Source organism: Colletotrichum chrysophilum, assembly GCF_026319265.1.
Source record: "Colletotrichum chrysophilum strain AFK26 chromosome Unknown scaffold_344, whole genome shotgun sequence".
Lineage (NCBI taxonomy): Eukaryota > Fungi > Ascomycota > Sordariomycetes > Glomerellales > Glomerellaceae > Colletotrichum > Colletotrichum chrysophilum.
In genome coordinates, this window is record NW_026517631.1 from 2,072 (window position 1) to 13,596 (window position 11,525).

The window sequence follows — 11,525 nt, forward strand, 5'->3', positions numbered from 1 at the left end:
CATTGCTGAATTGACACCAATGGACCTGAGGTGTTCTGTGCCTGGTACATGCTGCCCCGGACAATGTACCTGGTTGGCTAGCCCCACTGAGCAAGAAATGTACACTAGGTACCAAGGTACCTACCGATTTTTGGCTGTGAAATCGGTAGGTACCTTGGCCTTCAAGGCACTGGGGAGGTGGCCAAGCGAGCAACCTTAACTGACCAGGACCAACCTCTCCCCTGCGCTGCCACTGTAAGCCCCTCTCCCTGAAGGCGGGGCGAGATCAACAGCCACCTCCGCGCGCCCTGAACCCACCAGCCTCACCTTCGACCTCTCCCACATCGACCTCAACCTCGACCTAACTAGGTAGGTACTTGACGTCCCTCTGACGTTGCGCGGTGCCACCAACGGGGCGATGCACCTTACCACTCTCGAAAGCAACAGAGGAATCGGCTTGCTACGGTGTATTCCAGATGCCCGGTTTGAAATCACCAAATGGAGGGTCTTGGCGAACAGTATCTCAGCCAGCGAGTCAATTGCTGCGTGATTGTCACTGGATTCAAGCCGTCGCCATCCATGCTACGTCCCTTTACCCCTTTTTCTGCGTGCCTCGACATGAAATTGAAGAATATTTCTGATTCCCAACCAAGCCCTCCAGCACTGGCACCGAACAACGCCACAAAACCCGACGCTGACAGGCTCTCAACACCCGACACTCCCTGCTATTTTGGCGATGCATCAGAGATCAAATAAGCCAGCTCCTATGAACTTGGTGTGCGAATGAACCAGGAAAATCCGAATTGACATGCGGCTGCCTTTTGCCACGTCTCGGGGGCCCTTTTAAGAACAGATTGATGGGTTGGGACCGACGTGATCTCGCATCAACCCCTTCCTTCGTGATGCAGTTTCAGTTCTCGCCCGCTATAAGCGCTAGAGCCACAGGGCCTACACCGCTGAAACTCTCGCAAATACAACAACCTTAATGTCCGAAGCAGCATCGCCAACAGCTACCCGCCCGCCGTTGCTGGTCTGCGCATCTACCAAACCTACTTTACACCCTCCACTCTCTTTTCCACCGCGATCTTGGCTTCGGAGTATTCTGAGGCAGCATCTCGCTGCCTTTGAAGGTAGACACTCAAATTCGCCTGTGGTCTCTCGTTTTATACCTCCCCTTTGAACATTCCAATCCTGCACAGGGCCCCAGCACAACGAGCTCGGCCATCCAACTTATCAGCACCAAAACCAAAGCCAACCGAGAGAAATTTGCTCGTACGCCTTTCAGTCCAATCCTGATCCATAGATGCTTGCTGATAGTCAAATAAGCCTTGGAGAAGGTTTCGGTAGGCTACTCACTGTCCGGTCCGCTCTGCATATCCCTCCTCTTCCATCGCAACCATGGAGCCGGCACCATTGCCATCAATGGTCTGCCTTCTACCCTATCCCTAGCATGACTCATTGTTTCCCCTGCTCAGGTCCATCTTTGAACAACATTCATGCTCGCTTCCGTCACAGGTGCAGCATGAATACCGACGCTGCCCTTCACACAAACGGAATCCTGAGCGAGCTTGATGCGGCGCAACAGGAGTGGCGTCCCAAGTGTCTGGGACCAAGATGGGTACGACGATTCTGAATGACCCAGGATGTCGTGAACGATCAGGGATAGTCTCAGAGGCTTAGCAGGCATGGTACGCCGTTTGGATGGAGAAGTTGAACGAGAGACGCTATTTACCTGCCATGAGCTCAACGAAATGTGCCCCGGGAGTAATTGGGCGACCACAAAGGCAAGACGTAGACAATAAACAAAAATAACGCAGCAGAGAAGTCAGTGCGCTCTCTGAAATCGGCCAGATCATTGCGTTTGTTGCACATCAAACTTGTCCTTCAGAGCTGCTTGGGCCGTCGACTTGATTGAGAATATCTACATACTTCTGCTGTCCAACACAAAATAACATGCCAGATGCGCCTTTCATGCGCCCGTTCCATTAACCATGCATATGCTGAGCACCCATAATAACTAAACACCAAACTTTGAAGCATTCTCACGGCACTTGGCCAATAACTCCACACGAGCACGTATAGCTCCAGCGAGTCCTTCGAGTCCGGTGACAATCTTCTCGAGTTGCACCCGAGTTCCCTCGACTCTCTCCGCTGTTAGCGACAGCTGGCCTACACTGACCAGGCCAAACTCCAAGCGAGACGTCTTCTCGACTCTCTTCAAGCGCTTTTCGGTGTCATTTTCATGCGCTTCTGTCCTTCTCAACAGGGCAATCATCATGACTGTAGCGGACAAGACTGTGTTAGATAATGTCTTTGAGTCCGACACGTGTCGCTCGAGAAGATCCACGCGTGAGGAGTGCTACTCCCGCAGTTTGGTGGCCAAGACGACTGGGTCCAATTCTCCGGTGCTCATGTCTCCGCCAATCCAGACATCGTTCGTGAGCTTCATACTGTTTTCCCACGGGGCATGAGGGTCCCACGAGAGTAAGGAATCCCAGCCCTCCGTACTCCCGCCCAAGCAGGCCGCGAGAATCTGACGCCATAGCCCAACATGGAGGGTCGTTGGGAGAGGCCTCTTCAGGACCGCTGAGATAGCGAACAGTATTGTGTGTATGCCGGAGTCGGCAGCATTCTGCTTCTGTGTGCATGCGCATTGCTGGACTTGTAGACCTGGTATCAAGCTGGGTAGATAAACGGCGAAGAAGGCGTCCACGATCTTCTGAGTTTGCTCTGTATGCCCGGTTGATGCCATTGAATCGAAAATGTCGACGGTCGTGGCGTCGTCTAAAGCCCGGTCAACTGCGCAGAGAACCCAGTGGTTTCCGTCGAGGAGGATAGGTAGAAGTAGGATGTCGGCGTCACCGATGGTCTCAACGACGTGTGCCTTCGGCTGGTAGTCCTCGTCAACGACCTTGGCCGTTTCCTTGCTGTCCAGATTGGTGAATCGCGGACCCAGACCGTCGCAAATCCTTCCCAGCGAAGCATTGATCCACACAGCTTCGACTGCGGCTGTCGTGTCCAGCAACGTTTCAATGCCTGAACCCGCCATGATCGAATTTCCGCCGCGACGTCCATCCGCACACATCTCCATGAGCATAGTCATGTCGCCACGACTGCAGTTGTTGACGATGTCAGCTTTGGTGCTGAAGGTGAAGGAGTTGTCAGCTCTCAAATGGAGGAAAAGAGGAAGGCGAGCGACTAAGGCGTCTCCTTGGCAGTTTTGGACGAAGATGCCGTTGGAAATTCGCTTTTCAGCCAAAATGTTGGAGCCGGCTTCTTCACTAACGTCTCCTTCCGAACGAGAAGCGTGAAGAACGTCGTCGCCACTGAGACTGTCGTCGAGACCAACAGAGTCGTCACCGCCGTCGTCTTCTATGAAAAAGTCGTTTCCACCGTAGGCCGGAGCAAATTCGTCGCCTTGGTCGTAGTCGTACCTGGAGCTGCCGCCACTAGGGTCCGCGTCGCTTTCTTCGCCGTCAAGACTGTGCCTGGAAAAGCTTGTGGTTGGGTCGCCTCTGCCCACTTCTGTTGATTCGAAGTCTTCTGTTGGAGAAAAGGTACCTGCGGTGTCCTTGTCCAAGTTTCCGTTGCTGCCTTTCGTGGGCGAGGTGATCTCTGTGGTCTGGCCCTCGGCTGACGACTTGTCTGGAGATTGGGTAGTGTTCTCGTCGTCAGGTTCAAGGCCCGTCTCGCTGGTCTTATCTTCCTCTTCCTCTTTGTCGTCTGAGGAAGATTCTTGAGTGGCTCTCGTGACACGCTGTGCCTCCAGACGTTGGATGGAGGTCTTGATATCGCTCAGTGTGATACCAATCCCTCTTCGTCCTGGGCGGCGTTCCGAGCGTCGGACCTTGGCACAGTCGAGCAGTAGCACAAGACACTGGTCCCAATCGGAGGAGAGATCGACGAGAGGCTGCAACTGTCGGAAGAAGGTACCGCCCTGTTTCTGAAGGTCGTAGGCTATAGAGAATAAGAAGCGCTTCGGATCAATATCCCACACGGAGGCAGCTTTCCTGAGCTTGGGTATGCTGACGTCTCCTACTGGAAGAGACAAGAGGTCGTTGGGTAGGGCATTGACGACGAGCTTCAGGACATGTTCTGGTAATCTGGCTCGAACATCTACTGGATTGATGCAGTATGGCTCTCGGGCGCAGGCTTCTTCCAGTTGCCGAAGTCGCTCGTAGACCTGATCACGAGCGGTGAGTATGCTGCCGACGAAGCGGTTGAACTTGGCTTCTAACGGTGCAGGTGCAATGCTGAGAGGAGATCCTTTGGGGTGGGACAGTACCGCCATGTAATGTAGAGGATATGGGCAATCCCGGCCATGCGGGGTCGAATATCTCAATAGGGAAAAGAGGATGGAGCGAGGTGATAAACAAAGGAGAAAGGCCGGCGTAACCAGTGGTTAAATCAAGCGACTAACCTTTCTGTTGGTAGCGGAGGGTTGGTATTGGCAGCGATAGGAGGTTGATCGGTCGAAGTTGAAGTTCGACGGATGTGCCAGCACACGCACGAAGTGGATGTTGGAAGGGACCCAGGTTGTCTGGCAGGCACCTACCTACCTATCTACGTACCTGAGGTACGTTAGGTAAGGAAGAGGATGTGCGGGAAGGAGCGACGCCTCAGTCTAGGCGGCGATTGGAGACACGGAACTCTGATCCCTGTGGTTTTCTAGGTTAGGTAGTCGCACCCCTAAAAGTTTGATGCTCAGCGACTTCGCGGTGTGGAATCGGCAGGTACTCACTTCTTCCAGCGAGTCCGCCCTTGTGTCGCATGACAACACGGGAACTCATACATTTACAACGACAAGCACACTACCGCAGCCTCTTCAAAATCGTGCAAACCCTGATCAGCCAGATCCGACGCCTTTCTGCACCATTGGTATCAGAGGCAAAGGGCACTTACCTCGGACGTTGGCATGATCATGGTCAATTCCCTTGCTTCCTCCTCGGGGCACCGAACAACGGCGACTGTCCTCGAAAAACCCGTCAAGTTGTCGGCGAATTCGCCCTGCACATCCTCGCCAACGTCCAGCGAAACTTGCCGGCACCTTGACCTACCTCCGAGTATCCACGTTCCACTGGTGAGGGTTCCCATGTTTTGCCCTCGAGTACGAAGATGAAGCAACACCGGGCGATCTGGCTTGCTACGACTTGAAATCCGAGACCACCCACACGTGGATCACTTTGTCGCCTAACAACGAGTCCATCAACACTGGTTTTACCTGCACAAACGAGAGAATGCACAAAAGCCGGAATCGACACAACATTGAGGAGAGGGATGGTTGGTGCATTGTCAACGACGGACCTGAAAGCGTCCCTGATGCCTTGCTGTGTCACGAACGCAGTTGATCAATCCGTACGACGACATGGAATCACGGTTGCAAGTGTGTTGTTGTCGGTACTCGAGACCTTTATTTGATGTTCCTGTCAGGCTTCATCATTGACGTGAGCATCTGGCTTTATCGACGGCAGGATACTCTGCTGGCTGCTTCTGCATCAATGTCGGGTATTTGGCACGTATTCCAGTGACCTGAGAGACTTCTGCCTCCATTGGAGGCTTGTCAAACGCCACTGGGCTACTTACCATCACCATCAGAGGGTAGAAGAAAACCCCGCACAGAAAGCCTGCACAGGAATGCACAATCGGCCACGAAACAGGGTGGACGAAGACAGAGGAACAGGAAATAGTTCTGATGGACTGCCGCCTCGGATGATCTGCTTTTTGAGGATACTCCCGGCGCCCATGGCACCTCTCACCTGGCCGGAACTCGTGGTGAAAGACTTGCGGAGTTCGCACCCAACTTCCGAATAGTTCACACACATGACAAGCTACTCAGTTGACACATTAAGCTCGCCCTACAACCTGCCACTCTAACAGAGGGTTAACAAGCTCTGCATGCTGCGCGAATTCCTCCCAACGGCTCCTGGTGAATCTCAAGACTCCTGCATTCGCACCCGCAAACGCGGATTATCTGGCCCCGTTACAGGACCACAAGCATCTCGATCGTGTTGCAATTCCGAACGATGACCGTTTACCTCAATCTTTGTACCACCAGCATCAGCGTACAGTTCGGAGTGGGCCTTTTCTTAGGCTCTGTATCCCCTGACGACGGAGACTAGAATGATCATCAAGAAGCCGGAAGTCCTCGTCCAGATTCCGACTCGTCTGTTCGTAGCACCACCCAGTTGTCGAGATGCTCATACTTTCCACCATGCTCGCTGTAGTTGCTTCCCCAATCATGAGCTCATCGGGTAATCTTTAGAGCATTAAGCAGTAAATGAAGACAGATGTGAGCTCGCGGTGGTCGGTCCCTGACGTCGCAGAGCACTCTGGGTCGCAAATATCTCTGCTTCCGAACCCCACAAGTGTACCTTGCCCCAAGATCGCAATGAGTACATTTGATGTAACTGGCGAGTGAAATATTCGACCAGATTCCAAGGACCTGGTTGAATGACTGGTGGTTGTTGCACTGACTTGGGCATCGGCGGTGATCAGTGGCTGCTAGGTGTTACGGTCAGCTATCCGACAGTAGGGTCTGCTAACAGGAGCTGGGGATTGACACGTAGTAACAGTACACTGAGGTCGTGGTCTGGGTCGTAGGTCGTAGGCTTGTAGTAGATCAGGTCTTCAGAGGCTAAGGTGATCAGTCTTAGACTCAACGAGTATTCGTAGTGAGGGTAAGCTGAGAGTATCCTGAGGATGAATACTAAGTTGATTGCTGAAGAGCTATGGAGGTCTGACCATGAGCTAGGCTCAGGGTCATACTATATACAAGTCTAACTCTGAACATGTTCCTTTGTACCTTGGGTCGATCCGGATCATTCTGATCCAGAATGATCATTCGGTCCCCAAGTCGTGTTGGATCATATTGATCCAACATGATCGTTATCTTATCGTCACGTGACTTGTACCATAGTTCTTCCGTTTCCGAGCGTGTCCCTGTTGTTCCCGTGATCCTGCAATACAAATGTCCTGTCCTAGCCGCTCGATGCCCAAGTGGGTCGGTTAACTGTTATCCTGCATAACGGGTCGTAACACTAGGAAAATAAGCAAACTTTTACTACTTGGGATTCCAACTGTTTGGCCTTCAGGACAGCTAATTCCACCAACAGCGACGTTGAAAGCGGCAAATGCACCTCTGGCGGGACCCTCGAAATTCATATGAGACGTCGCTGCCGCCTCCCTCGCAGATGGAGCGCAATACCCCATCTCGACGAAGACGGAACGGCTTTCATGGGAGCCCGCCACTCACAGCTTGCGGGTCATACGGCAAAGGGTGAATCAGGATACCAGGCTTGTAGATGCGAAGTAGGAGACATGCCGCAGGAGACAGTGAAAAGAAACGAGTCGTTTTGCAACGCTCAAGCTTCCGCTATGTCGCTATCATTATATATTGCTCGTCTTTATAAGGCCCTCGAGACGACGGCCGGGCCAACTTGGACTTCGGTATTTCCAATATTCCTGCACCAAGCTAGTTTCTCTTCACAGCCTCCTCAGTCCGGAGCTGCAGCCACGCTGATGACCGAAGCATTGCCAGTTGCGTTCCCAAATATAGGTTCCATCGACCTGTTTCAGTCATTCCGAAAGGCACTTCATGATGACGGACAAAACCATGACTGGTGCACAACTTGCCGGCTGACAATCCTCCTTGAGCTTCAGCTCGCACCGCCTCTTCGTGACCGAGCTCACCGGTCTCACAGTCTTCCATACCTTGGTTACTGCGTCGGAATGTGATTTTTGTTGAGCGTCGGCCTTGGCTGAACGTCGTGTCGACCGTGCCTCACACAGGTATGCGGGCTTAATGTCTCCTACATAATCAACGAAATACATCGAAGCCTTCCACTGGGATCGCTCGAGCGACAATGACATAGCGACAACAACCACGCCAAATTTTCCAGTACGTGAGACCACGTCTTGGTAAGGCTTTCGGGTCACAATTCTTCAGGCTCGATGTTATAAACGACGACCTGAAGTCCCCCTCATAGAAGAAGAAGACATGCAAGGGGTTCATCATCAAGGGCAAGGCGACTTATGGCAATTAGCAGCTGAATTCCGGAAGTTGGCCCGAACATCGTGCAGCCTACCAGGTCGACCACTCCATGGAGGCTGTAATCGAGAGACGCGTGCACTTTCGAGGTCAAATACACAGGTGTTGGAACAATATTACCAGCCTATCAAAAATCCACTTCGCGCACAACATAGACGGCATAGATGTTGCCTGCTGTGGCAACAGAAACACAACCACCTCTCTCAAAAAGCACATGACCATCAAGTATATGCTTAGCGACAAGCCTGCAGACTTTGAGATAATCACAAAGTATCTTAGTCTGAGAATTTAGATGGTTGCTCGTCTTCCTCATTACCACGTACTCCGATATCAGAATTTGCCTCGAGGCGAGCAGCTGCGCAGAGGGGACCAGGACGGGGAATTTCAAATAGACCATGACAGACAAGCAGCTATAGCCAAGTTTAAGGGGGGTGGGGCCTCACTACCTACGTTCTGAGGGGTTTACGAATAGGTACGAATACTTCAGGAAGCTCGGAAATTCGAACAAGTGGAGTTAAACGTCAATGTCACGTATGAGCAGTGAGTGCCATGGCCCGGCGTCATCACGAAGAATCCCATGTGCGGTCAGCCGTGGTGAACCGCAGGATTGACGGGATGATCGCAATACCGGCGACGATGTGCAACTGTGTGATCTGACTGAAAAGTGGCATGTGACTTGCGATGTCAAGGCGGAGAGTCAGAGGACCGCAAATTAGTGTTCTCGGCAACAACCACGTATCGCATAATCATGACGACCCGCCCATCGGTACATTAAAGATGGTCGACGACCTCAAAAAGACGCAGAACCCGACCGAGAAGCAGGTGATATCTCTTGTGGGACGGGGAGGCTCAAGAATACTAACGGGATGGGTTTCGGGGTACACTTACACATCGTGGTCGTTCCCCGCATGAACATGCTGAAGTACGTCCATGTTATCTCGAGGGCGGCAGGTCACTGCTCAATCTTCCAGGGCATCTCCCAGGACCTCATAATCTGCGAGGGAACGAGGTATGCTATCTTGGTAAGAGTTTTCCCTGTCCCCTCCTCGTTCAGCATGCTCTGTTGGGTAAGTGTCAATATGTCGATCCAGAAAAGCGAGCCGAACCTCGGTGGTGACTTCATTCAAAACGATGTTGCCAGTGTTTTGATCGGAAAGAAGCTTATCTATCTCGTACCAACCTGATACAAAGTAAGGTTTAAACCCTAAATGCACTCCCGCAAGCGGTCATAGAACTCTTCTTCGAGGCCATGCGTCATTTCGAAGTGATCAGTGCATGTGGTCCAGCCCAGACATCATCAATCCAGCGCCATCGGCGCTCCTGCTCGCCAGCCCGAGGAGCACTTGGTTCGACAATGGAATGATGTTGACCTTCAAGGAATTAGAGACGTGGATTCTGGAACTTTGGTTTGATAGTTCTTATGAGATGCTTCCTCGTCAGTCAGCTTCAATTTGTGTCTTATTCATTTCTCATCCGATTCCCGGTGATGGCCCATTTGCAGCTCACGCACGAGAGGCTCCTCTATGCGATAGAAACCCTATTCAACGCTGTAATCTCTATTTCAAACCCATCTCAAAAGAGCCCCTTCTTGCTGGCGGCCTAGCATTGGTCAGGGCATTACGAATCAGGTCACCAAAACTCCCTGTGCTGGGAAGGCTCTTTCAGGTTCAAGTTGAGGCATGAGTATGAGCACTACGTGTTCCCTTTGGCTTGACATATAAGTCACTAAAAGCGACGTTTCTCGCTGTGAGACGTGGCCTCAGCCGAAGGAATGTCGCATAGAGCGAGCTTCCGATTGTTGGAGTACGTGGGGGCGCTCATCGCCACTTTCGTCCCAAAGGGTATTCCTAGTTCGGAGATGTTGTAGTCGGACTCAGTCGTTTCCCAAGGCCGGCCGAGTACCTATCTCGTCAGCACGAACTTGCAGGTCTCCATCGATGCTAATATAAGTCTTGTCGCTTGCTTCATACTTAAATTTGTGCACGAAAAGTCCCATGCTCCTGTCATTGCGGTCAGTATCAAGACTTGCCCGGTCATCAGCATCCTCGGTGTCAGAGGGTACGGATGCTTCGTGTCTGCCTGCTTTGGGACCACTGAACTGTCGTGCATCCCGCCTTTGTCCTCAGGATACAAGGTTTCTGGACTTGGTAAGGAATTTGAATCACAGATACAGCTTCTCCGTCAAATCCATACTCGTGTCGTAAGCAGCTTCTATATAGCATTATTGCTGTGCTTCTAGGATAACACACGCGAAGGCACCGGCGTTCGAGCATCAAAGTCCACTGAAACTGTCACCTCTCATCTTGTGTGCCTTGATCGTCTTGAACGGCGGCTTGTAGCCCCTGGTACTCGTGTTGCGAGTTGAAATCAGCTTCTTCACAACGTCCGAGTCAACTGGCGACAGGACGATGTCCACGGTCTTCATCATGCTAGGTATAGCTTGCCCCCTGCTTAAATCTGATGGCCTGTCCCTATCCCTAAAGGAACCTCCCACGTGGGTATTTTTCCATTGATGTAGACATGGTGCGGCTGATTCCGGATTCCGGAGCCACGTCTCGCTCGCAACATACCAACGTGTCGTGCATTGAGTCGTTCTAAATGCAGTTCATTACCGCATCTACCGCTTCCAACTCGACATGGGCGCACTTCTTGTGCGACCAGTCGGCATAGCATCGCCCTGCATGGTCCCTACGGCTGTGCCCACCCAGCACTTCGTTGTTCCATCGAGATTCTTTTGAACCGGCTAGGTCTATGGGAGTCCATTGTCCCCTCCTGCTTCACATCTTCACAACCCTGAACAAGCTCTCTGTGTTATAAGCCGGGCCGTAGCTCGCGATCTTGGGGCACACTGTCGAGATCATGATGTAGTACTCGCCAGCAATGGAGCTGGGCAGGCCGATTGTGAAATGGCCGTAGCCATCGAGAATGGCCACCTTCTCACGTATTTGCTTTGGCAAACTGATCAGCAACATCAATAGAGCCGGAATGAATAATGAAGTGGTCAGAATCGGCGTCTTCGCGTCGGTCTCTGTCAAGTCTTGTTTCTTTTGCAATAACTGAAACGCCGCTTTGTCATCTGCGCATCCCTTGACATTTGTGAGCTCCCAGAGGGTCCTCAGGTGTTGACATGCTCGCCACCGACGACGTTCTTCAACTTCGTCAGCAGCGCCGCGTCCGGGACGGCTCCGTGCAGCGCGTGGCATAGGGCCATGTTGGCCTTCAGCTAAATGTTACAGTTGAAAAGTTATGTTGAGCTTCCATTGATGGCATGCAGATACTCCGAGTAGGTCTGATACGGTCGTTGCCGTTATGAATCGCGATCTCGGCGAGCTCCTAAGACCTGTCGGTCTATATTCTGTCAGGAAGTGGCCTTCAGGTCCTCAAAGAGACGCGCTTAGTGTTATGGAAATCAGTTTTGACATGATCGAGGCGTGAATTGCCGTCGACACCAACCACGTACCTGTTGCAGCTCGGAACCCACGCCGTGTTCTTCGACAAT

At 52.1% G+C, this 11,525-nt stretch overlaps 2 protein-coding genes across 2 annotated transcripts; both read right to left on the reverse strand.

Annotated features, from left to right (window-relative positions):
• Window positions 1-2,338: 2,338 nt before the first annotated feature.
• On the reverse strand, window positions 2,339-4,270 carry COL26b_014357 (uncharacterized protein; the record flags this gene model as incomplete). The annotated part of the gene is made up of 1 exon (XM_053186929.1): window positions 2,339-4,270. The coding sequence occupies one exon, from the start codon at window positions 4,268-4,270 to the stop codon at window positions 2,339-2,341; it is 1,932 nt and encodes a 643-aa protein (XP_053029125.1).
• Window positions 4,271-10,803: 6,533 nt separating this feature from the next.
• COL26b_014358 (uncharacterized protein) lies at window positions 10,804-11,237 on the reverse strand (the record flags this gene model as incomplete). Its single annotated transcript, XM_053186930.1, has 2 exons — window positions 10,804-11,054; window positions 11,165-11,237. The coding sequence occupies 2 exons, from the start codon at window positions 11,235-11,237 to the stop codon at window positions 10,804-10,806; spliced, it is 324 nt and encodes a 107-aa protein (XP_053029126.1).
• Window positions 11,238-11,525: the final 288 nt, after the last annotated feature.